A 27,364-nucleotide genomic window follows, 5' to 3' on the forward strand; every position below is an offset into this window, starting at 1 on the left:
GCTCCCTCAGGTCTGAGGCCTGATCAGGTCTCAGGCAGAGCTGGCAGAGTAGGTTCTCCAAAGGAAGTGGCCCACCCCGAGGGCACCGCCAGTAGCCTTTGTTGGAAGAACAGGAGTGGGTGGCAGCAGAAGAGGGCCCAGGGACACTTGCTGGGTGAAAACGTTCCAATGTGGTTGGTACCCAAGTGTGTGTGCGTGTACAGAGATTTGTCAGCCTTTGTGGAACTTATGCAGGTTATCAATTTATTGCCTCTCAATTCCATAAACATCTTTCTTTGCTCTGTTGATGATGCTTGAACTAGACCCTGTAAGCATTTTTCCTCTCCAGCACAACGTTAGGTTAGTCAGTAGAGGGCGAGGGAGGGACATTGCTAGGCAGAGTGGGAAAGGGGCTTCTCTTGCTGTTGCAGTGTGCTTGGTCTCCCCAACACCCCCACCCCCATCGCCTCCCGCCCCTGCCACCCTTTCAAAGAGTGGATGAGCAAAGCATGCTTATTATCCTCCATGGCTTTGTTTAGCATCCCAGTAGCAGTTATCTTGTTTCCACCAGGACCCCAGCAGGTGGAGTCCTGTGTACAGCAGGCACCCTCCAGGGCTCTGCCGCCCAGTGGGCTGTGGCCACAGCCCATCCAGTGAGGAATTCCTTTCTGTCTTCTCTCCTTTGATCTTGTAGATTGTACCTGCTCCCTGCCTTTGCTCTTCCTTAGAGTTCTCTTACCCTTTTTAATCGTCAGTAGTACCTTTTACAAATTAATAATTTTTTATTATAAGTTTTTTTAATTTACTTATGCATTTTAACTCCTGATTGGATCCTGACTGTTAATAACATTTAAGGTTTGTGTAATCAGCTGTTAATTTTACATAAATTTGAAAATAGCATGAAATAAGTCATGCGTATAACTTGATTAATTTTAATGATGTGAACATACAATGTAGATATTACCCAGACTAGGGTATACGACATGACCAGAGCCCTAGAAACCTTCTAACTCCGTGATCCTGCTTGTTTGACTTCTGTTATTACGGAGTGGGCTTCGCAGGTGGCGCTAGTGATAAAGAACCTGCTGGCCAGTGCTGGAGACTCAAGAGATGAGGGTGCGATCCCAGGATCGGGAAGATCCCCTACAGAAGGAAATGGCAACCCACTCCAGTATTCTTGCCTGGAGAGTTCCATGGACAGAGAAACCTGCTGGGTTCCAGTAGTCCATGGAGTCGAAAGAGTAGGACACGACTGAAGTGACTTAGCACATCACGGATTAATGAGATGAATCACAGAGTGTGTCGTCTTGTGTCTGGCTTCTTCTATCAACATACCATTTGGGTGGGTGGTCTTCAGTCACTAAGTCATGTCTGACTCTGTGACCCCATGGGCACCCCAGTCTCCTTTGTCTTCCACTATCTCCCTGAGTTTGCGCTATCAAGCTCCATTGAGTTTGATGCTATCTAACCACCTCATCCTCTGCTGCCTGCTTCTCTTTTTACCATCAAAATTTCCCAGGATTAGAGTCTTTTCCAGTGAGTTGGCTCTTTGCATCAGATGGCTAATGTATCTGATACTAATTATGTATACTAAATACATAATTAGTAATGTATTTAGCTTTCGTATCAGTCCTTCCAATGAATATTTAGGGTTGATTTCCTTTAGAATATGGGCTTTCCTGTAGTTCAGCTGGTAGAGAATCCACCTGCAATTCAGAAGACCCCAGTTCATTTCTGGGTTGGGAAGATGCCCTGGAGAAGCAGTAGGCTATCCACTCCAGTGTTCTTGGGCTTCCCTGATGGTTCAGATGGTAAAGAATCCTTCTGCAGTGCAGGAGACCTGGGTTCGATCCCTGGGTTGGGAAGATCCCCTGGAGAAAGAAATGGCTACCCACTCCAGTATTCTGATCTGGAGAATTCCGTGGACAGAGGAGCCTGGCAGGCTACAGTCTATGGGGTCTCAAAAGGTTGGACACGACTGAACGACTTTCACTTTCCTTTGGGATTGACTGGTTTGATTTCCTTGCAGTTCAAGGGACTCTCGGGTCTTCTCCAGCACCACAGTTCGAAAGCATCGATTCTTCAGCACTCAGCCTTCTTTATGGTCCAACTCTCACATCCAGTTCTCACTGAGAAGACCAAAGCTTTGACTATACTGCCTTTTGTTGGCAAAGTGATGTTTCTGGAGGTTCATGTATTTTATTGTATCTGTTTCCTGTTGATGGACACGTGGGTTTGCAGTGTCCGGCCGCTCTGAGTAAAGCTGCTGGACCCTCTAACGTGTGTTTGGTGGATGTGTTTCCGTCTCTCCTGGGCATGTGCACAGGAGAGGAATTGTTGTCGGGTTGCAGCTGCCGCACAACAGATTTTCAGTGTGGTTGAAACATTGGCTCGTGTGTGAGAACTCTGTTTGCTCCGCATCCTTACCAGTACTTGGTATTGTCAGGCTTTCACAGTGCAGATCTTCAAACTTTTTAGGGATAGATAATTTAAATGCTGTTTAAACTCTTTATATTGTGGTAAGAGAAGACAAACTTCTAAAAGTCTTTTTATGAAATGAGCATAACCAGCTGCATTTGTTTAAGTCTTTTGTTTGTCCTCACATTTTAAAAGATAGGTTATTCCATACGTAAAATAGATAGCCAGGGGAAATTTGCTCTATGACTCAGGGAACTCAAACTGGGGCTCTGTGACAACCTAGAGGGGTGGGATGGGAGGGAGGTTCAAGAAGGAGGGGACACATCTGTGGCAGACTCGTGCTGATGTATGGCAGAGACCTGCACAACACTGTAGAGCAATTAGCCCTCAATTGAAAGTAAATGTTTTAAAAAGTTACTGACCAGATGCTTATTTATTAATCCACCGTCATTGTCACCCTCTCACACCCAGCAGAAGCCAGCTCTGAGCACTGACATGGCTGTTGGTTGTCTGTGGCCCATCTAAGATTGTAGGACTGCCTGGATGGGGACCGCCGTATCTTTTTCCACAAAAAAGCTACTGGAGGAAAGGAGTTTCAGTTAGGATTATTCTAAAGAAAATTCTGTGTTGTAGTGGCCCCTTTCTGTAAGAGCAGCAGAGTATATGTCAGTGACTTCTTCACATTCATGTGGAGTAGTCTAGAGGTATGAGGGAAGTTTTAACCCAAGGATGAGGTTAGTTTCAAATACTAACTAGAAACCAACTTTCCATTCCATTCCATTCCAAAGAAACTGGTGATACAAAGGACTTACATTATACAAGTTATATGAACTGTTTTCTATAGTTAGTTTACTTGGGTTGGTTTGATATATATGGTGGTGGTTTAGTCGCTAAGTCGTGTCTGACTCTGAAGACCCCGTGGACTGTAGCTCACCAAGCTCCTCTGTCCATGGGATTCTCCAGGCGAGAACACTGGAGTGGGTTTCTCCAGTACTTGTGCATCTCCCTAATGTGTATGGATGACTGACTAAAAGGGAAAAAAAGCTGGATTCCCACCTCATATCTTATACCAGTATAAGTGTAGACAGACAAAAAAAATTAGCAAAGAATTTTATGAAACCATAAGATAACTAAAGGAAAACATGGGATATGTTTGAAAAAAAAAAAAAAAAAACAGTTTTACTGGGAGAGGTCTTTCTAAGGATGACATAAAACTCCAAAACTGAAAATAAACAATGTCAAAAGACAAATAAATTGGGAAGATTAGTTGCAACGCCAAGAACTAATTTCTTTAGTACATATAAAATATATAAGAAGTGCCCATGAGTAAAAAAGCAAAAGACCACCAGTAATTCACAGGAAATGAAGTACAGGTTTTACTTTGGAATCTTTGTGTGTGTATGTGTGATTGGACCAAGCTCATAGAATATGAAAGGATTTCCAATTTTGATCTCTTGGTGATTGTTAATTATAGGAACAGTCATTTGTATGGCAAAACCAATACAATATTGTAAAGTAAAAAAAATAATAAAAAAAATAAAAAGGTATCCTAAAAAAAAAAGTAAAATAAAGTTTAAAAACCATAAAATATGTCACAATTCAGAAAACCTTATTATACACATACAGACATAATGAATCAGAGGGAACTTTTATCATAACCACCACTTATGTCAAGAAAAATGTGCCCACCACGGACCCCATCCAAATCCCAACTTTCTTATGCTTCCCCAAAGTCACCTCCAGCTTTTTTGGTAATGGCTTTCTTTTCTTTATAGTTTTATCATTCAAATGTGTATCCCTCAACACTGTGGTTTATATTTGCCAGATTTTGTTAGATATGCTTTAAAGTCTTTTAAAATGTAGTTTTCTTCTCCCCCATCTCTTTTTCCCTCCTTTATCTGTTGAAGAAGTGAGGTCATATGCACCATAAGGGTTTCCTTCCCGCAGTTAGAATTCTGCTGATTGCATTCCCGTGTCATAGTTTATCGTATTCTTCTGGTCCCTTCATATCCTGTGAATTGATAGGCTGAATCAGATTCAGGCTCTGTTTGTTTATTATTTCTTTTTTGGCAGGATTTCTTCAAGGCTAGTGGCGTGTTCTTTTATCAGGAAGCATATACTGTCTGAATAGTTCTCTCCTTTTGATGGTAGTGTCTATCAGTGCTTAGTGTCTGGATCCGTTAATTCATTAGGAGGTGGAAGTGGGATTAAGCTAAAACCATTCTTACTCCCTTACTAGCTGAAATTTTTCTGTGTAAGGAGAAATTTCTCTTCTTCTGTTTGGTTACCTAGTGATACAATTCATATACGAAAGGAAGGATGGATGCTTGATTGTTTCCTTTTATTCACTGGTTTTCAAAATTGAGTGGTTTCTTGCTATCCTCTGGAGGTGACCACTTAAGTTTTCTTACTGTTATAAACTCTTTGATTTCCCCATTTTGTGTGTTTTAATCCATTATGGTTATTATCTTTATTGACTCAATTGGATCATCTTTGGTTAGTGGTAGCATCTTCCAGGTTGACTCCCTAGACATATCTGACATAATTCGAGTAGTTTTTGATAGCGTCCTTGACATCTAGAAATGACGAGATCTTCCAGGATTATCTTGTACATTTCTAGCTCCAGACCTGAAATCAGTCATTTGTTCAAGGCACCGTTTTAACAGGAAATAGTATTTCAAGAATACAGTTTGTGTACTAGGAATGCTCTTTGTTTACTACTGTGTTGTTTCTTTTTCTCAGCTTTTTTATTTGTGAATGGGGCTTGGGAATACAGAGGTATATGTCTGTGTGTGTTTATATATATATTCTCTCTGTAAAAGAGAAAATACCTTTTGAATTAAAAATGATACTTCCAAATACAATCCTGCCTCTTCTTTCATCTGCATCCCCTTCCATATTTGAATCCTGTTTTTTAAGGACACCGCAATGGTAGAATTAAAACATCACATAATTATTCATTTGCATTATTCCATGTCTGCCTACAATATCCTTAGTTAACAAAACCAAGGATCATCACAATATGAGCGAAAGTTGATTATTTTCAGCTTGTTTTCCCGTTTTTTGCAGTTGTACTATGTCTGCATTGTCAGAACATATACCTATTATATACTCTATCATCTCCTTTATAACCCTTGTTGAGACTCAGTTCTGCAAATAATTATCTATTTACTGCTCACTGTCAGTTCTTACAGTGATGTTTCTTTAGTCATTTGGTGTATCTGAGACTTGCTTTTTAGTAGATTCTTACTCCTTTCCCCCATTTCTATGTTGATAACACTTTGAAGTCTTTAGACTTGAAATTTAATTGAGTATAGACTCTCTGGTTTGTATTTTCATTCCTTGAGTCTTAAATATGTTACTTCCCTTTTTTCCTGACATAACGTGTTGGTGTCAATGTGATGACAATATGATTTTACTTTCGTTGCAGAATATCTTCTTTTTGGCCTGGAAGCACAAAGAATATTTTCTTTTATTGTTAATTTCAGTAATTTTACCAGACTAGGCTGTATCTTAGAGCTGGTCATCCTGGGTTGATTAGTATGTGGGTGTGATCTTTCATTTTTATAGTTTCACATTTTTTTTTAAAGTTCAGGAATCTTCTCTAATTAAATCATTTAGACTGTCTTGAATGCTGTAAGGAAATTAATAGGAGATTACTCTGGTGGTTTGATAAAGTTGATAAAATTTAGAAGGCATTCCTTTTAGTATTTGATAGTACTGTGTGTTTTAGTTATTATACTCAATCTGTTTAACTGTAGTTGTCAAAATCACCTTTTTTTGGTGTTTTGAATGTGGGCTATTATGGTTGCACTGAAATTCCATTCAGGAAACTCTTTTAATGATTACAAACACATTAAGAGAATTAATTGATACGAAGAAATAATAAGCACATTCACTTACTTTGAAGTTTTTTTGTTAACTTAGGATATAGACAATGAAGATATATATCAGTACTCTGTCAGGAAAAGTTAAATTTAAAAATTTACCAATAAATTAATAAAGAGCATTTGCATAAATGGAGTTTGTGTATGTAGAATGATAGTGGGTAGATACTTGCTTAAATTTTCCAGTCTAATGTGGTGTGTATGTATTTAGAATATCTAGGCTCAAAACAAAACTACTTACGTAAACTGTCAAATTTTAACAGACATCGTTTATCTGAATACCCATTTCAGATGTTGCAGGCTACCTTACAGCTTTTATCAATCTCTTTCTTTACTATATCTATAATATAGTTTTAAGGAACTATAGAATCCTGAAAACTGTTTAAGTATTTTTCAATTAGTAGATTAAAATAGGTTATTCTTAAGAGTTTGAAATTACACACCACCCCCATACACTGTTAGCATTAAATAGCATTTTTAGTCATTGATGATTTATACCACTGGAACTTGAAGTATTTTCTAGCAAGTAATTGCATGGATCATGTTACTTATTGCTTCCTCTTCCAAGTTAAGAGATAAACAGAATTGAGCACTTATGAGTCCTTTATTTAAAGTTTGGAGTAAGTAGGAATTTGAATAGCACCTTTGCATAGAAAGCTTTCCTCAGTGAAAACATTGTCAACTTTTCCAGGATTATAATTTTGAGTGTTGCTTTGTTTTATAGTGAAAATGCCTCGTGTAAAAGCAGTTCAGGTTGGAAGACAGGGCCCTGCAAAGAGACGTCTTGCAGAACATTTTGCAGCCGGGGAGATAATCACTGATATGAACAAAAAGGAATGGAAACTGGGGTCTCCCATTGGCCAAGGTGGCTTTGGTTGTATATATCTTGGTAAGTATTCTACTACTTCTCATTGTCAGTCCAAAGATTTACAAGTTTGTTATCAAAATATTTCCTTAATTGCAGATTTTACAGGATGCTCCTAATAGTCTATGTCAATATTATTAGGCAAAAATACCTCTCTGACGTGGGAGTGGAGAAGACAGTTGATTTAATCACAGTAGAAATAGAGGATAAAACATCTCTAGTGTTGGCCACTGGAGAAGGCAATGGCACCCCACTCCAGTACTCTTGCCTGGAAAATCCCATGGATGGAGGAGCCTGGTGGGCTGCAGTCCATGGGTTCTCTAAGAGTCGGACACGACTGAGCGACTTCACTTCCACTTTTCCCTTTCAGGCACGGGAGAAGGAAATGGCAACCCACTCCAGTGTTCTTGCCTGGAGAATCCCAGGGACGGGGAGCCTCGTGGGCTGCCGTCTCTGGGGTCGCACAGAGTCGGACATAACTGACGCGACTTAGCAGCAGTGTTGCCACTAGTGAGCATAGGCTTTATATTTCATAGATATTCTATATGATGTTAATCTCCTTTGAGACCCCAAAAAAGCCATATCTTTCTTTCCCCACCTCCACCCAATTAGGATACATTCTGTTTGTTTAGTGTAATTTGGAGATTTTTTCATATCTTTAATAGGTATGGATATTTTTTCTTTCTCTGCAGCCTTAATAGTCATCATGGTGGAATTTAAGAGAATGACCTAAAAATTGCATATTAAGTCTGAAATGTGCTATTTAATTAGCACATTATTTAAATTTTAGGGGACCCATTGTGGAACCCTGAGATACTATAAGTTAGCTAATTTGTTCATTTGAAAAACATTTTACCTGATTGCTTCTAAAGCTGTTTCTCTTAGAATATTAGTATTGATACAGTGCATTTAATGATTGCTTTTGATATTTCTCTCTGACTTTTCTATTACATATTCTTACTCCTCTAAACTTTATTTATTAAATTTCTGTATGAGGTTTATAAAATTTTGTTTTTAAAAACTTTCTTTTTCTTTCAAGCAACATCTTCCTCACAATACTACTATTAATACTAGATTAGCATCGTGTGAAAACTTGTTAGAAGCGCACACTCTTGAGTCCCACCCCAGACCCACGAATCAGCAGCTATAGGGAGAAGGTATATCCCTGTGACTGAAAAAGCCCTGCAGGTGGTGCAGGTAGATGCCTGGGAAAGTTTGAGAACCGCTGACATAGATGAAAGAGCAGCTGCTCTTAGTCAGGAGGGGTCTGACTCAACCAGGACCAATGAGTTGTAGTTGGTTAGCTGCCGTCTCTAGAGGTATGTTCATGAAACATAGTTTGAAAACCAGCACTTTACTGTATTTTATAAATACTGTGTCTCTAGATCAGTGGCACCTGTCTTAGGGGAAGTAAATTGTTTCTTTAGTTTTATTCAGAACCAAACCCATCCCAGGGACCTAGACTATCTGACTTAAACTGAAAGCCTTCATAAGTCATGAAAGGTTAATAGCTGTACTAGCCAGGTCTGTATTTTTGACCTTGTAATTTAGAGATGGCAATTCTGTAAGCTCGCTCTACTGCAGAATGTGTATACTGAAGACTTCCTATGTTAGGAATGGGAACTTGTCTTAAAGCAAGTAAATTCTTCACTTTGTGTTAGTTAAGTTGCTTTTGGCAAATTTGCAACTTGCTTTGCATGTGTGCTAGCTGTTTTATCTGTATTGGTATTTCTCATCAGAAAGTGCCATCTAATAGTATTTTTAATAATCAATGGTTTGACAGGTTTCTGTAATAAAGCTTTCACTTTTTAAAAACTAGATTGATCTGGAAAAGGAGTTTGCTTCAGTATTGCAGCTTCCACGTTATCTCTCTCTGCCCACTGGCCCCAAAACAGCCATTTTCAAGATCATCAGCAGTTTCTGCTAACTGACGGTTTTCTGCTGAAAGACTGCTTTTTTGTTTAGATGCTTCCTGCAGCGTTTGATACGGTTTACCTTCCTCCTCATAAACACTGCTCCTGTTGTCTTTCATAATACACACCTTCACCTGTGGTCTTCCTCCGACCTCTTGATGTGCTCAGTCATCTTTGTAGCTACCTCTGTTCTCTCAGCTCACTTTGCCTTCTGTGTAGTCTCTTTGAGTGATCTCATTGAGTCTTTTGGCTTCTGTTGTCTCTTTTTGTTGATTTCCATATCTTTTATTAGTAGCCAAGGACTTACTTGGTCCCTTGAGTCCAAGCCCATAGTCAGTGACCTACAAGGGATCTCTGGATGACCCACAGGCATGTCTAAAATTTATATCATCATCTTCCATCTTGTGATTCTGTCAGGATCAGGAGAAGATGATCTGATTGAATGACATCCCTCAAGCAAGATACTGGAAAGCATTCTCAAGTGTTATTACACTAATCTTCCTGGTATTTCAGCTGGTGCTGTTGCTTCAGCTATGAGACTTCTCAGATACATTCATTTCTCCCTCTCTTTTGCTGGTCCTACCTGGGTTCAGGGCATTTTCACGTCTTATCTGGATTCTCACTATAGCAGTGAATTTTCTCTGCTCAGCCCTGCCCTCTTGCATCCTGTTATTCACATTGTGGCTTGAGTGATCTACGCTGTTTATTTGATGCTTCTCCGATGGCTCCCCCAGGGACCTTAGGATGAAGTGCCAGACTTTGAGAATGGCATCCCAGGCCTTCCACGCAGTCTGGTCCCTATGTAACTTTTTTCTTCACCCCTTTTATTTCCTCAGAATCTGTCTTTGACTAGCATGCTGCCCTTTGCCTCTTGATCTTTGTAGGTGATGTTTCTTTTGCTTTATGTTTCCAAAGCTGACCGTAGGGCAGGTGGTATCTGATTACAGTGCTCCTCTGTTAATCCTTTCATAGTGTGTTTCACAGTGCACTGAAATTTTGTTTTTCCCAGAATAAATATGTCCTCCTTGGCAGTGAAACAACTCTTCTTATTGTTTGCTGGTATCTGGCATATTTTTCAGTATATGTTTGAATGAATTATCGAACTTCCCTTTCCCCCTTTCCCCCTTTCCCCCTTTGAATTGTTAAGTATTTTTGGGATACTATCCTCATTTTAACACTTTGTGCATTAAATGCTTATTTTAAAAAATTTAACTTTGCTCTGTTATTAATTCAGTGTCTGGGTGATGTAGTCACCACAGCAGGAGTGTTCCTTAAGGAGCTCAGACTTACGCTTGCCCATTTAGCCATTTTTATGACTTGGTGTTCCTTCTGTTGTCTGAAGTCTTTTAGCTACAGCCTTTTCACAGTACTGCTGCTTTCCAGCTGATTGGTGTCTTCTCCGTTTCCTCTGCCTGTCCCTCTGCATCTCTTCAGCTTCTTATGTGAGAATGCCTTAGGGCCCAGTCCTAGGATTTCTTCTTTCCTCTGTCTATACTCATCCCCTAGGGGCCCTTCCAGTTTCATGACTTTGAACGAATAGCATTTCTGTGTTGACTCTCAAATTTCTTTATCCAACTTGGACCACTCTTCTGAACTCAGGACATGTACGTCAGCTGCCTGTTTAACACCTGAACTTGGATGTTTAATAAGCATCTCAAACTTAAGACCCTAAAACACCAGCTCCTCCTGCAGTTTTCTGTCATAGCAAGTAGCAACTTCCTCTTTCTGGTTGCTCAGGCCAAACCTGGAGTCATCCTGGCCTCTCCCCTCCACCCCGCCTTACCGTCTGCATCTAATTCATCAGCAAATCTTGTTGGCTCTTCTTTAAAAATATGTCCACAATCCGACCACTCACCGCCGCCTTGTGTGCTGCCGCTCTGGTTCACGCTGCCACCATTCCTCACCCAGAGTACTCTGATAGCCTAACTAACCCTCTGCTCTGCTCTAACTGTCCACCCTCCGTTCTCCACAAAGCCACTTGCAGAATTCTTTAGAAAATCAGTCTGAGCTTACCATTTCTCTTCTCCAGCTTCCAGTGGCTCGCCATCGCATTCATAGCCACAGCTTTAGGTCACCTGTCTTTGTATTTGTTCTCTGCTGCTTTTCTGATCTGTGCTCTGTTACTTGGCACCTCACTTGTTCTTCTCCGGGCACATGTAGGCCTTTGCGCTGGACTGCCTGGAATGTTCTCCCAGATTATTTCCATGGCTCCGTCCCTCAGTCTCCAGACCATTGCTCCAGTGACACCCTATCACTGTTTCCTTTTACTAACTTGCAACTCTCTACCTTCCTTTCCTGCTTCATTTTTCTTTCTCTTGCACTTACTGCCATCAAATATACTTTATATTTTAATCGTTGTCTGTGTCCAACTACTGAAATGTTAGCATCATAAAAGTAGAGATTGTTTGCTCCTGTTCATTGCTAAATCAATTTCTTAGAAACTGGCATGTAATAGCTATCTGGTAAAAAATATATGTTTAATGAGTATGGGAAACCTTATTTTCCTAATTCAGCATTTCAGGGCAACTATGCTTCTTATTTGCACAAAATAATACGACAGCCACATTAAAATTACTCTGGATGGCATTTCAAAGGTCTAGTGCCAATATCCTGAGCCACTGATCTAGAGAAGTTATCTTTACCCCAAACGAGTGCTTTTTAGAACTTTAGCTCCCTCTCTTCTTACCTTCCTACCTAATGCTACTTCTTAAAAGGATTCCCTAGTTTGTTAAATTTAAGAAATTGTATTAGTTATCATCCTCTTGGGAATTCAGAGCATATATTAGCGTATCAAAGACCAGGAGTACTTTTGAATTAAAGAAATTTTTAACTCAGTTTTCCATACTTAATTGATGATCACATTGAAAATAGCAGCAATTGTAAGATGACTTCTAATTTCAGACATGTTAAATTGTGGGGAAAAAGTCTTAAAATTGATGGAAATATGCAGTAATGATATCCTGAGACACATATTTGGGAACTGAAATTTATTCTGCCAAGAGGTTATAGATATACAGATCTAAATATTAATAAAGGGTTAGTAAAAGGCTATAATAGTGCTACTTCTTGTTCTGATATTATATATGTCACTTTTTCAAACAGCTGATATGAATTCTTCAAAATCCGTGGGCAACGATGCACCCTGTGTTGTAAAAGTGGTAAGGAAATGTTTCTAGCTGATTTTTTTCTTTTCTGTTGATTTAGTTGTAGTATTTATTTTGTAAAACATTCTTTTTAATAACTAGAATTAATTAAACCATAAGGTACTGCATTTTTTAATAATGTTTCATAATTATTAAATGAGACAAAACATAGCTTTATAGTTTTAAATAATTTGAATTCAAAAATTCTCTCCCCTCTCTTTTGAGTTAGAGTGGCACTAGTATTTGTGGAAAAAATGAATGAAAGGCTGGAGGTTTGTAGGTGTGGAATAAAAATATTCAGCTCCTTCATTTTATTTCAGCTATATTTATAATAGATGAGATGCTTTTTTTATATCCTACAAGATTATACTACTTTAATGAACTTTATTGTATTTTGTCATGCATTTGCTTCTGAACTTACACTTGGTCAGTTTTTCTTTTTATTTCCCGTTATCTTTCCTTCCCCTTTCATTTTAGTAAATACAGTTATTTATTTGTGGTCACTTTGAAACTTCTTTTTGCTACCCTGACGTTGAAATTAGTTTGTAATGGGTAAAGGTAGACAATATCTTGTCTAACATAGGCATACTCTGAATAGCCAGGTCAAGTTATATATTGGCACTAACAAGCATTTTAACTACTATTTGTTAGTAAGTGAGGGTGTATGCATCTTTTTGCTTACCAGCATTTGTAACTCCCCTCTCAAAATTCTTTATTGTGTATAAAGAACACGTTTTTGTTAAATAGAAGAAGTAACAGGGTCTCTTATTTGGGCAGATTACCACAAAATCCCCCCAGTGCTGCTTTTTTCCCTAAAGGCTACAGATTTCTGGAATTAGAATTACCTCAAGGTTTTTTGATTGATTTATTTTACTCTCTTTTTTTAAAAAAAAAGAATATATTTGATCCCGTTTGAGTTAATAACTCTTGGATCTGAGTTGTTTTTTGATTGTTTTCACCAAGTTTTTATTCACGTATAGTTTTTATAAGGAAATAGATATGAAATAAACAATTTGAATCCTTTTTGACAAGTGCATATGCCTGTATAATCCTACCTCTGTTAAAATACAGAGCGTTTCTATCGCTCCCAAAAGATTCTGGTGTCATTTTCTGATCACCGTGGAGGAAACCACTTGTCTGAGTTTCCTTCCTCCCTGTGGATTGTTTCTAGAATGTCCTATAAATGGTATTTATGCAGTACATTCTGTTTTGTCTCTTACTACTTATGCTCAGCATAGTGTTTTAAAGGCTCGGGTATCTTGTTGGCATCTCAGTTGCTTGGTCAGTCTTTATGTCGTAGTATTATATGGTAGCTATATTAGACTTAGTTTTCTCTTTCCTGTTGATAGACGTTTGGATTGTTTCCAGTTTTGGGCTCTTATAAGCAGACCTTCTGTAAATACTCTGGTCACTGTTTTTCTTGGATCAGTACCTAGAATTACTGGTTTATAGGGAAGGTGCATATTTAAATTTATAAGAAAGTACTAGCCAGATTTCGAAAGTGGTTGTTACTATTTTACACAGCCACCAGTAACATGTGAGAATTCCAGCTGCTCTGTGTCCCCTTTAACACTTGGAATTGTCAGGTATGTTGTTGGTTTGTTGGGACTGTGATATCAGAAATGTAGTAGTGTCTCATAGTTTTAACTTATATTTACTTGCTGACTGGTTGTGAGCACTTTTGCATTATGATTATTGACAATTGATATATTTTCCTTTGTGGAGCCTCTTAAGTCTTTTGTGGTCTTCTGGTACTGCCCTTCCCCCTCTTTTTGTTAATAACTAGTTTTGCTTTTTATAATTCAGTTGTAAGAGTTATTCTGCATACAAGTCCTTTCTTAAATACATGTGTTGTAAATCTTTTCTCCTAGTTTGCAGTTTGCCTGTTTATTTTCTGAATACTTTTTCTGCATCTTTTGAGATGAATCATAGGATTTTCTTCTTTTATTTTGTTAATGTGGCATTTATATTGATTGATATTTGGATGGTAAACTGACTTTGTATTCTTATCAGACACTCCAGTTAGTTACGGTGTATTACGCTTTTTGCATAATGCTGGAATTGATGTGCTAATATTTCATTAAGGATTTTTGCATCTTTGTTCATGAAGGATATTGGTTGTTAATTTTTCCTGATATTCCTGCAATGAAAGCATCTCTCATCTCCTTGTGTGGTGTCGGTGTCAGGCTTCTTGGCGCACTGAGCTTGGTCTCCCCTTCTGGCCCCACAGCATCTCACGTGTCCTGTCTTGGGGCTCATTTGCTTGTCTCCAGTCCTTTAGAAGTCACAGTCCTGTACTGCCTGTTTTGTCAGATTTCTGAGGATAGTAATTTTCCTGTATTTTGTCCAGTGTTCATATTTGTTTACTGTGAGAGGGCTAATTGGATCCCAGCTATTCCGTCATGCCTGTGGGTGGAAGCAACGTGGGTAACTTTAAAGTGAGTGTGGTTGGTTTGTTTCCCCTGCCATTTCACTTTTCTTCTATGCCTTTTCGTTTTGGATTTTTGTTCCTTCTCATGTATTAAATTCCTTTGAAATACTTAGTTTGCTGCTATATCAGAGGAACAAAAGTTTGTACTATTAAATTGGGTCATTTGCATTGAATTTGCATGGAATATTATCTGCATTTGTCTTTGATACAACAAATTAAAATATTAAAATCTATGGGTAAGATGAGACTCTTCTTAGGATCTTTAAATAGTTTCCACTGTGGGAAAAAAACAAGTCCCCTTATGAACTTGTCATAATAGTGGGGTTCAGAAAATACGGTTGTCTCTGACCACCAGGCAGCTGCTTTACCTGCATGGTTATTTCTAGGTCTCAGAGGAAAGTGCCTGAGCCATGGCTTGTAGGTGGGGCTGCTGTGTAACCATGTCTCTTTTTCTTCTGTGTAACCTTAGCTTCTTTAAAGTATGTTTTATTTTAGACTTATAATATTCTTCTTCACTATGAGTAGTTCTGAGAATTTTATTTGTTAGTCAGTGTCTTTTTCGCTTACAGAATTATGAAAGAAAATGGGTAGAAACAAGTATTTCCTCACTGCTTAAGGTAGTAAATTACATTTCTAAGTTAAAAGCCATTTGTCATCAACCCTGGTTCAGGCCTCTGTGTCTCCTGTCTCCTAATTTGGTTCTACTCCCATTCACCCATATTACGTCTTCCCTTTGTAATTAGGGCGATGATAAATATTCAGCTGATTTCTCTCTCGCATTTAATATTTCAGTAACATTTTCAATGTCCTGGTTTTCTGTGATCCTGGAAGAATGCCATAAGCAAAAATACTGTTGACTTTTTTTTTTCCTCTCTAAGAGCTGGTTTAGTGATTGCTGTTGGTCGTCTTCCCTCATACCTGTCTTTCCTGAACTCCTTTAAACCGCTGGAGCCCCCGTTCTGTATATTTCCATCTGTTTTACAATTTCACTTGCTAATATCCTTTTCATGGCACTACTTGTTTTACTTTTTATGTGTTAATTTTATCTCCCTAACTAGATTTTAAGGACCTTGTTTTAAAATTTGTTTTCTTTATGCCGCCCTTAAATTCCTGTTTCATTCTTTTCAAAACTTTTTGGCCATAATTGCTTACCACCTTGTAACTTCCTGATGCACCTATTTCTGTTTCTCGTCTGTGCCTTCTAGCGCAGGCCTGTCTGTGATTTGCCTTCACCTGTGACAGGCAGCGCCATAGCTCTGTTCATTACTAATCTGCAGTTCTTTTATTCTCATAGAGCTTTGTAGAAGTCAAATGATTCATCAAATACAAACATGTGAAACGACTATCACCTCTTTCCAGTATTAAGATCAGAACTGTTTATGAACATTTGCTGTTTAAACATCAGGAGCTATTAAATACCATTTTTTTCAAAGAACAAGTACTATTCTTTGGGGGAAACTTCGTAATTAATTACCCAAAAAAGCAAGATGTAAAACTATAATACAGAGATAATTTAATAAAATAGCTATATATAGAAAGAAAATATAGTATTTCTGGATTTTCTAAAGTGAATTGGTATTTTATCTTTAGAGAAAGAAAAAAATTATTTAAGAAATAAAGGAAAATTGATTTTTAATGTGAAATTAGACTTAATAATTTAATAGCATATCAAATCAAACAGTGGTCTCAGCTCCGGTTACACAGGATAATTACAATCTCCAAGTGCAGGGCTGGGTTATCGGTATATTTAGTAAAGTCTCCTCAAGAAATTCTGTTGTGCATCAAGGTTGAGAGCCGCTGGTGGGGTCTGGCGCCTAGAACACCGTAGTTCTGAAGTCTTCAGTGGGATCCTGTGCTCATGCCCGTGCTTACCTTTGCCTGGTATCCTTTTATTCCCTGGGGGCACCAGGTACCCTGTGCTTCTGGTAGGGTTTCCGTCTCCGTGTGGAAGCCTGGTTGGAACATTTGATTGCTGCGCTCGCAGTGTTAAAGGGTGTGCACAAGAACTCCAAGTACTAATCCACGCGTTTCTTACATTTGGTCTTGAAGTGAAGTAACAACTAACACATTTAAGACAGATGTTTAGGTATATGCTAGGTATAGTCTCCGGAGAAGGCGATGGCACCCCACTCCAGTACTCTTGCCTGGCAAATCCCATGGACGGAGAAGCCTGGTGGGCTACATAGTCCATGGGGTCACTAAGAGTTGGACACGACTGAGCGACTTCACTTTCACTTTTCACTTTCATGCTTTGGAGAAGGCGATGGCACCCCACTCCAGTACTCTTGCCTGGAAAATCCCATGGACGGAGGAGCCTGGTAGGCTGCAGTCCATGGGGTTGCTAAGGGTCAGACACGACTGAGCGACTTCACTTTCACGCATTGGAGAAGGAAATGGCAACCCACTCCAGTGTTCTTGCCTGGAGAATCCCAGGGATGGGGGAGCCTGGTGGGCTGCCGTCTATGGGGTCGCACAGAGTCAGACACGACTGAAGTGACTCAGCAGCAGCAGCAGCAGCAGGTATAGTCTCTGTCCTCCTCAGTGACCGAGTCTGGTTCACCCTAACTGACTTACGGGAGTGGTCCTGGACTCACGGTGCTAGGGCACCGGTGATGGAGACCTGAGAGGCACTCTCTGTATTTTATTTCAGGAAAGTAAACGTGCAGAGAGAAATGGTAAATTGGATAATGCAAGGAGGAAAACGTCTTTTTGTGTATTTTTTAAAAAAAATATTTATTTGCATGGGTCTTAGTTGTGGCACTCGCTCTCTTTTGGTGTGGCAGTCAAGTTTCTCTGTAGTCATGGTGCCTGGGCTTAGTTGCCTGTCAGCATGTGGGATCTTAGTTCCCTGACCAGGGATTGAACCCATGAACCCTGCACTGCAAGGTGGATTCTTAACCACTGAACCACCAGGGAAGCCCCTCCTTCTGTGTCTCCTTGCTAACAGATTGTATAATGGACGCTTCATTCAGTCCCCTTTGTGCTCATGGCAGTGAGCTAGTAGCAGAGCTGGGGGCAGAGGCCAGGTTCTGGGATCTTACATTCTAACAGTTCTTTATGTTATAGTCTGTTTCCAGCATGTGCTAATAGATATCTGTAGTCTGAAGTTCTCTGGAAAGAAGTTGAAGACTGATGTTTAATTTCCCACACTGATGTTATGAGAAGTGACCTGAATTTTCAATTCATATATCATAATTTTTTGGTAGGAAGGAGAAACTTTATACAGCTTCATTTTTAAATGGCAGCCAGTTGCTTTTAGATGGTGCCGTTGAAATATATCACATTTTAATTTTTTTTCTGTTGTCATCTTCATTTTGACACTTAGAAGTCTTAAAGAAACGTTTAGTGATATTCTAGTTAAAATGTCAGTCCCAATTTCTTTTCTAAATCTTGGCTATTATAGAGTTGGCAAAGTATTTTAGATTTGAAGTATGTTAATAAAATTTTTAGTTATGAGTTAAGGTATTTTCTTCAACAGAAATAGCTAGCTTTGGCTGGAGTGCAATGCCAAGGAAGTAGGTCCTTTATTTTGTTATAATGGAATTTTATTGAATTAGAAAAAAGGATGAGATGAGATCAAAGAGTCTTTATTGTAATGGGACTTTCAATATAATAGTTTGATTTATATAGGTTGATTCTTATTATTATAAGTTTAATAAATTATTGCCTGAAGGAAAGCTTGAAAATTAAAGTTGATATGACATAGGTTGAAACTGAATAAATCAGAATTTTATACAGATGGTAATAAGCCAGGAATGTGTCTTAGGAAACTCCTTTCAAACCTGAGTTATGAGCTACTCTAAAAGTTAGCCTTTGGAGAGATACTTCCCAAAATTCCTCTCCTGAATTTCCATTTCTTACACTGAGTCTGTTCTGCAGGCCTGTTCTCAGCCACGGGCTCTAAGCATTCACAGGTGTCTGTCTAGCTCCCATTGCTGCAAGGAAAAGAACTACAGGTTATGGCAAAACTTAAGGTTGTGAGTCCATAACGTAGTGATTTGGCACACCTTAGTATACTGGTCAGTTTCTACTTCTTAATACATGGTATACAGCCCGTGTATACCAGTCTCATCCAAAGCTTGCCTGTAACAAATAAGGCTAGCTTATTTTCCGGTTCTGATCCCAGTGTTATGTATGTTGCTCTTTTGCTGTGGAATACTTACTCTTAGTGGCTACTGCCTGACTCTCCATATTGTCTAATCAATCTTCCTGCAAGTACTTTAACTAGGGATTTCTATTCTTCTGAATAACAGGAAATCTGAGATACTAAACTGTGTATTTAGACTAGTTTTGTTTAAACTTTAAAGAGCAAAATTAACCTCTCTGACAGTGAGAGTATCTTGAATAAAGAAAATGTGAACATATATTAAGTATTTGCATATTTGTGGAAATCTACATATTTCTTCAAATTCTCTCTCTGATAAGGTAGTAGACTTCTCTTACCGCTTCTTCTAATGCTCCACTGACCCTGAAACTCCAGTTACACAGACATTCTGACTGAAATAACTTTCTTCCTGAACTTCTCCAAAAGAAAACAGCCCTAAAATTAGTTTAGAAATATTAGCCTCCTTATTTGAAAATTTGATACTTTTCAAAATTTTTTAGACTGTTAATAATTAAGATAATATCAACATAAACTATCAAACATTAAATACTGATCAGTTTTATTAGACAAAATTTACTATTTAGAAAGTTCACAAAATTATGTTTCCCACCATCCCAGATTTATTTAGCTAGGCAAAACTCCCAACACGTTGATGTTTCTTATTTTTCAAGTACTTTTTTATGAATATAAGCCTCTTCACAAATAATTTTAACTGTTCATATCCCTTAAAATAAGAAATGAGTATAGTCCACTAACATTGGTGGAAAACAGTGTTTGTTGAGCCTCGTTTCCCTCTGAACTTTAAATAATCATTCGGGGAATAAATTGTAGGCTTCCCTCCTTGAAAATCATAGGAATGAAGACAAAGGATCTAGTCACCTGGACATGCTTGCTTGCTCTGGGGTTCCAGAACACTTGTCTTTGTGATAAGATTGGTTTCCTGCCAGTTTTGATGTTAGATATAACTGTAATGAGAAATTGGAAAGGAATGGGTTAAATCAGGTGTTTAAATCTCAGAAATAATCTTGTAGCCCCTTAGTGAAACAGTTAACATGGTTGCTGATCTTTGCTTAAGAGACAGTTTAATAATGGTGAAAATAAGGTTAAAAAGTTTTCTTAAATTTCTGCAAAGATTAGGCTGTATATCTGATTTTGTATCATTTACCACATGTAGAAATGAACCCTGAGAAATACAAGACTTATGGACTCTTCTGAGACTATCTGAAACATATCCAAGCATTTTACTTAATCTCAAACATAGTTTATAAACTGAAATATCAAAATCATATTGTTGGAAGAGGGCTTCCTAGGTGGCTCAGATGGTAAAGAATCCGCCTACAGTGCAGGAAACCCAGGTTCGGTTCCTGGGTTGGGAAGATCCCCTGAAGAAGGGAATGGCTGCTCACTCTAGTATTCTTGTCTGGATAATTCCACGGACAAAGGAGCCTGTTGGGGGAACAGTCCATGGAGTCGCAAAGAGTTTGGAAAGAAAAATTGATTTATTAGTGTTTTTTGAAGGTTCATTGAAAATTACTCAGTAATTTTAACTACGGTGTGTACTAATGAACTCTTTTATTTTAAGGAACCCAGTGATAATGGACCTCTTTTTACTGAATTGAAGTTCTACCAGCGAGCTGCCAAACCAGAACAAAGTAAGAAATACAGTACACATGTGTTTGCACTTTTACGATGACCACTGGTTTTGTTTTTTGTTTTAAGCCAAGATTAGAGCAGTATGGTTTTGTTATTTTTTACTTTACAGATTGTATTTATTGAGATTTGTGTGAAAGAATTTTGATCTTTTAATGGACTTGTTATGATAAGATTTAACTTATATTGATAATACAGAGTTAATAAATAATATATGATTTAGGACACGGTGTTAAAAACTGAGAGTTAGCCTTAACCCATGAGAATGGCTCAGGGATCTCCAAACCTTCTTTTGAGTGTTTTCCTAAGTTCTGGAGACCATGACTTGCAGGGTTGCCGTCACGAGGAAGTAGAACAGACCGCCAAGGAAGAGGGCAAGGTCGCTTCCCCCTCCCCTGACCCTGCCTGTCCTCCTGTCCCCTTCCCCTGTCCCATACCCTCTGAAGATCCAGGGAGTCTCCTTGTAGGCTGGTATTGGCTTTGGGAATCTCTCTAGAGGCTCTGTCTCTCCTCGAGCTTGATTTCCTGGCTGAGGACCTTTCGAATGAGGCAAAAAGTAAGACTGTGGAAACAAGTAAACACTTAGGTAATTGGAGTTATTAATCTTAATGGCAGTACTGTGGTTTGACTTAAAAAAAAAATGTCTTTTGCAGGTTTTTCATTTTAAAGACAACATTTAGGGCAGGATAGCACAATTTTGTAGGTTAATAAAAATGTTTCAGTTGTAAAGTACTTTTCATTTATTGGCTATTATGTACTGTTCACTTATTTTTTGTGAATTAAGGTGGAATCTTACGCATTCTGTTCTTGAAGATATAAAAACCTGCTTATGTATAACAAAACTGAAATCACAAGCATGTGTTTTAACTTGTAGTTCAAAAATGGATCCGTACCCATAAACTGAAGTACCTGGGTGTCCCTAAGTATTGGGGGTCTGGTCTACATGACAAAAATGGAAAAAGGTAAAAACATGTGTATTTTGTTTTTCTCCTCCCATTTTGAGCATTTTTTGTTCAGTTTGATTAGTCAAGAATTATGTACTGAGCACCTACCTACAGTACTGCTTGGCCTTCACCTGGGTTGTGTGGAGTGTCTCCTGCCGAGATGAACACGGTGTTCTCTCTCGTCTGGGGGGCTTGTCCCAAGTGGTAGCAGCTGCCTGGAACCCAGCTGACGAGTAGGAACACAAAGCCGAATGTGCCTGCGTTTTTTGTTTGTTTGTTTGTTTGTTTTCCCTTAATAATGAATAAGCAAAGAGAAAACCTTATGTTGCTTATGTCAAAGGGAGCCCTCGGGCTTCAACATGGCATTTCCTGTTAGAGACATCAGTATAATCTGCCCGCCTTGATGAGGTTTCAGTCTAGCTGATGAGAAAAGCAGAGTTGTTTGAAACAACCAGAGACCAGTTTAAGTGCCAAATTGTGGGATTCTGCCTCGTGTGTGTCTTAGGAATTCAGAGAGGAGAGGACATTGTTGGCAGAGTTGAGTTGGAGGAAACCTCCAATGCTTTTGATGCATAATTGACACTTTAAAAAATATTTGATTGAATGAATAGAGTGTCATTCAGCAGTGCTGGTAGCTGAGATTTGGAGAGTCGTTTTGGTTGGAACTAGGATGTACTGGTTAGGATGCTCTCAGCTGCAGGTAAAGATAAAACTGACTCAGCTCTCTTTAAGTCACCATCAGGTGCCCCGGTTCCTTTATTTTGGCTTTGTTCTCTGTTAATTCTCCATTGTGCAGTCTCACGGTGACTGCCCGTTTCTAGACTTCATATGCAGACAGTCCCCCACAGCAGAAAATAGGGTTGCTTCGCGTGAGTTTCAGTTTCCTGGCAGGGAAACCATTCTCAGGGGTCTTGTGCCCGGCGTTCCTCCATGTTTTCTTTGTTGGAGTTTTATCAGTGCTCATTCTTAAACCAGCCACTGGCAAGGGCAGGGTGGTCACGGCGATGAGACGGGGGAAAGGACAGAGAGCCTGAACCCGAGAGGGGCTCCGCCGGACAAGATGGAGATCAGAGGAGCTGCTGGTGGGCGGCCAGCGCTCTGCACTGGGAAGTTCTGATCCTGGAACCCAGGGAATGGCCAGATAGTATTTTGTTATAGTTTTGTTGGGACAAGTTTCTGTAGTTTTCATGAAATTTTTTAGAGAAATAGTATAGAGCAGACTAGACACAGACACTTGGTTTCAAATCTGTGCTTTGCCCCTTAAAATGTGTATGACTGGGTACGTTACTCCTTGTCTCCGTTACCACATCTGTGAAGCAGAGTAACACCTACCCACATAATAAAGAGTATTAAATGTAAAGCTGTTAGAATGTGTGCGTGTTAGCTTTACTCTCAAAGGGGTCTTTAATCCCTTAAATATTAAGAACTGCTGGTTTAGAAAAGCACTGTAGACAAAGAATAGCATCTCAAGCGGGGAGTGACCTGAACACGGGCAGAGTAGGCTTCTGGCCTTCGGGGTGGCCTCATGGCCATCTGTCTTTAACAAAGAAAGGGTGATTGCACACACATGAGAAAGAGAAGGAAATGACCTGGAGAAAGAGGCTGAGGCAGGTAATGAAGACACGGAAGAAAGGGCTGTGTGGAGCCTGTTCGCGGTAGGTGGCAGGAAGCTACTGCAGGTGCTTACGCAAGGAACAGACATGTTTGACGTACAGCTGACCCCCCATTGACTCCTGGTGACCTTACCACTGAGCCCGTGTCTTCTGTGACGTAGAGTTGGCTGCAGATATCTTCTGAATGGGAAGGTACATCACCCGTAAGGTAATTATTTACTTTTTAGGTTGAAGCTCTTAAGAAATAATTATTTTAGTTCTTACAAAACTAAAAAAAAAAAGTAAGACTCCTTCCCGCCCTCCTCCCCTGCCAGAAATCCTTACTTCCTCCTGTAACTCATCTGAAGTGATGTGAATACAGTGCTTAGCACAGTGTTAGGCTCGTAAAAATGTTGGCTGCTTTCGTTACTAAATCATTTATGCTGATTTATAGATTCCCATTATTTGCATTGTTGTATTCAAGTCCCCAGGAAAGTATACACCAGTGGTTTTACTTTAGAGAAGTTACTTGGAAGTAGCTTTTCTTTTAGTGCTCAGTGGTAGAAATAATTTTGTGGAAGAACGTGGTAGATTTCTGTGCAGTAGACAGAATCTTGCTTCATTTGATGTGGGTAGTTCAGACATGGTGAGAAGAGGGAGGAATTGCTGAGAGTAGTGGTGGGGTGATCTGTGAATAAAGACAGAGCTCCACGTCCTGTGATGTGTTAATAGATCTCCAATAGAATTAAATTCTGTGTGCTTCAGCTCCCTTTCAGAGTGTCAGCAGAGGCTGTATTTTTGTTACCTACATGTTATTTTATAATAATTACACAATCATATCACTCATTTGTAAAAACAAACACATCCATGAGTCCTTGATTTCCTCCCTCAACCTCTCAAAACCTATTGTACAGAGGAAATCAGGAAGTCAGCATCAGTGTTCCCTCTTTATTATGTTTGAGGTCGGGGTACTGACGGTCTTAGAAAAATGAAGACATTTTGCCACTGACTAATTACATGACTTTGGACAAATAATTTTGCCTCTATAAATGTTAATTCTTTTATTAAAAGATGTTTAGAAGGATCTCTAATTCTTTTCTAGTTCAAGAATAGGTAGAATCTTGGATTTTTTATTTGGCATATTGCCTTTTAACTGTTAGCTCTTCCTTTTTCCTATAGAATTGTCATACTGTATTTTTATCTTAGAAACCTAAAATATGTAAGATTTTTGTGTCCTACTTATGTTTATTTCTTTTCATATATTTAGTGTGGTGGTCAAAAATGTGAATTTACCACTTCCTAGAGGACAAATGACCAATGATCAGTTTTCTTCTGCTGTAAAATGGGGCTCCTGGGGGTGCCTGCCTTATCAGGCTGATGGGAGGTTTAAATGCACTGACATTAATACATCTAAAGTGCTTAGAATAGGGCCATTCTCATATTTCAGTAAATGCCAGCTGTTGTTGTTACAGTGATTATTAATCTTATTCCCATTAGAAAATAGCTTCATTTTGAGTGTTTGATACATCCTGGTTTTTTATTGATTTATCGAGTGGTTTAACTAGACAGCTCAGAATTTGGAAAACTATAAAGATAAAAATGGTTCCCAGAGCAAAAGATGAACCATGTGACTAGGTGATGCTTTTCAGTGCCCTGAAGTATACTGTATACACAGCATACAGAAACATCTGTATAGTTATTGAGTCGTAGAGTTTGGGTGCTGGAAGAGACCTTAGAAAGCATGAGGCCCTACTGGCTTGTTTGACACCTATGCAGATTGGGGCCCAAACAAGAAATGTGACTTGGCCAAGGTGACAGAGTTGGTTTTGTGGCAAAACTGAAAATCTTTATGTTTTTCTGGTACATTTACTGTTCCCCAAATCTTGTCTGTCGAGTACTTAGTATACAATTCTTTTATACCATTTAAGCAGTTTTATTGCATTTAGCTTTTGTTATAGCATCTCTTGACAGTCTTGATTTTAACAGAATGTTAATACTGCTAAAATGTCCCTTAAAAATAGAGAACAGTCACAGACAGGAAGCTGATATCCAGAAGCATAAATTAACTTTAACTATGACAAAAATCAGTGATATCAGCCTTACTCAGATTATTTTATTATCTTTACTGTAAAGCGTCTGTTGTCTTCTCTCTGTGGGTGTTTTTTCCTTGCATTGAATGCTGTCTCACGTAACTTGTTGAGACCAGGAGGCCCCTAAGATAAGAGGCAAAACCAGTACAGCCCTTGCAGCTCTTGAGATTTTTCATTGGAAGAACTAATTTCAGATGTCTTTCTTTCCTTTCACTTTTTACTTTCTTACTAGACATTGCCTTGAAAAAAATTACTCTGAAAGGAGAGTACTCATGGCAAAGTAGGTTTTCCTGAGTTACATTCTGTTCATTGACTTTTCTTGTTTGTCTTTAGTTACAGATTTATGATAATAGATCGCTTTGGGAGTGACCTTCAGAAAATATATGAAGCAAATGCCAAAAGATTTTCTCGGAAAACTGTCTTGCAGCTAAGCTTAAGAATTGTATGTGAGCTACATTCTTCTCATTTTTAATCCAGTAAAGGCTAGTTGTGTTGACGCTTGGTCCTCTGCTGGTTGGTGTCAGGTACTGCATTAATTTATTGTATATGATGCTTTCATAGCTGGATATTCTGGAATATATTCATGAGCATGAGTATGTACACGGAGATATCAAGGCCTCAAATCTTCTTCTAAGCTACAAGAATCCTGACCAGGTAGTTTTATAACTTTAATTTCTACTGTTTAACCTGTTGTTTGAAAACAAATACAGTTGCTATGAACTTTTGAACCCATGCAGAAGTTTTACTTTTTGAAGTAGATATGGTAATAATAATATTTCTTCTTGACACTTTTATCTAGTTAACATTCTACATTTTTGATGCGATTTGTTGGCACTTTATCAAGTTGGCTATTTTGCCCTAAATAATATTCAGAAGAAGTACTTGTGATACAAAATGAATTTCAAATAGCTATTTGGGGGTGGAAGCTTAAAATTACATAGTGCACCAATGAATTATGTTTGCCTGTCTGCTTTGTCATTTTTTTTATTTCCTTTGTTCAAGAAATCCATCAAATGTAAGTGTTCTGTTACTTGGAAAATTTGGTCTTTAACATGTTGATTATTGAAATCAATTGGTTTACAGAAATATCTTAGCTGTCTAAATTTGTATAGGGTTTGGAATTGAAATATGCATTTTTTAAGCTTATTATATTCACTTTATAATTTTTACTTTTTAAGGAAAAGAGAAAAGCTGATGTTATTATACCTTTATTTGGGTCAATTTAGTTGGAGTTAGAGGGGTTTATAATTTTCCTGAAGCCGACTCCATGATTTTGGTAAAAGTCAGGTTTCAGTTCAGTTCAGTCGCTCAGTCGTGTCCAACTCTTTGCGACCCCATGACCCGCAGCACACCAGACCTCCCTGTCCATCACCAGCTCCTGGAGTCCACCCAAACCCACGTCCATAGAGTTGGTGATGCCATCCAACCATCTCATCCTCTGTCGTCCCCTTCTCCTCCTGCCCCCAATCCCTCCCAGCATCAGGGTCTTTTCCAGTGAGTCAGCTCTTCGTATGAGGTGGTCAAAGTATTGGAGTTTCAGCTTCAACATCAGTCCTTCCAATGAACACCCCGGACTGATGTCCTTTAGGATGGACTGGTTGGATCTCCTTGTGGTGCAAGGGACTCTCAAGAGTCTTCTCCAGCACAGGTTTAGTTGAAGTCACAGTTGGGCCTCTGTGTTTGATCCGTTTTATGTGTATTCTCACTTCTTAACTTGAGCTTGTATAAGAAAGGGACACTTGGGCACTTTAGGTGTGTTGAGTCAATATACTGTACTTTTTTCTTCTTTGTCTTAGGCCTGACTTTGACTTCCTCTTGTTTAGCTTTCCCTTTCTCCTTTGGCTCCCCTTTCTTCTCCTGTCCTCCCCTTCCCTCTCTCTGTTATGGTGGCTGTAAGGAGCTATGTACATACCACAGAAGAAAGTTGCTGGTTAGAGCAGGCCAATGGAGAAGTCCTAAAGGCAGCCACAGAATTTCCAGGCAACTTACTTTATTTGCATTTAGGTTAAAAATAAACAAGCAAGCAAACAATACACAGCTAAGAACCTGAATGGTAAGGATTCTGTTAATTGAAGTAGACCAGACTTATGTAATAAACACAAATATAATTTCTTTTTACAGTTGACTAAAACATGCTGCCTTTTGTTCAGGTGGAAATATTTTCGCAGCTTGGCTATCCTTTGGGCATATGCTTTGGATGGGATAATTTTTTTAGTATTAGATGTATGTGCTCAATCCAGACCCATATTTTTACTTCACTTCCCTCCTGTGACCAGATGCATACATCTGCGAGACAGTTACCCGGAGTTGGAGATGTAATATGTGGCTCTGGGACAGAGGAAAGCCA

At 38.9% G+C, this 27,364-nt stretch overlaps 1 protein-coding gene across 4 annotated transcripts in view; it reads left to right on the plus strand.

The window, feature by feature from the left end:
• VRK1 (VRK serine/threonine kinase 1) overlaps positions 1-27,364 on the plus strand; it is an 81,126-nt gene that overhangs the window by 27,296 nt on the left and 26,466 nt on the right. For all 4 annotated transcript variants that reach the window (XM_055555407.1, XM_055555409.1, XM_055555410.1 and 1 more), the window contains 6 exons: positions 7,009-7,173; positions 12,165-12,220; positions 20,324-20,393; positions 21,266-21,353; positions 25,351-25,459; positions 25,579-25,671. In XM_055555407.1, the coding sequence (XP_055411382.1) occupies positions 7,009-7,173; positions 12,165-12,220; positions 20,324-20,393; positions 21,266-21,353; positions 25,351-25,459; positions 25,579-25,671 (581 nt within the window). Of the gene's footprint in view, positions 1-7,008; positions 7,174-12,164; positions 12,221-20,323; positions 20,394-21,265; positions 21,354-25,350; positions 25,460-25,578; positions 25,672-27,364 lie in introns of those variants that run through there.

The sequence above is a fragment of the Bubalus kerabau genome, chromosome 19 (assembly GCF_029407905.1).
Source record: "Bubalus kerabau isolate K-KA32 ecotype Philippines breed swamp buffalo chromosome 19, PCC_UOA_SB_1v2, whole genome shotgun sequence".
Lineage (NCBI taxonomy): Eukaryota > Metazoa > Chordata > Mammalia > Artiodactyla > Bovidae > Bubalus > Bubalus kerabau.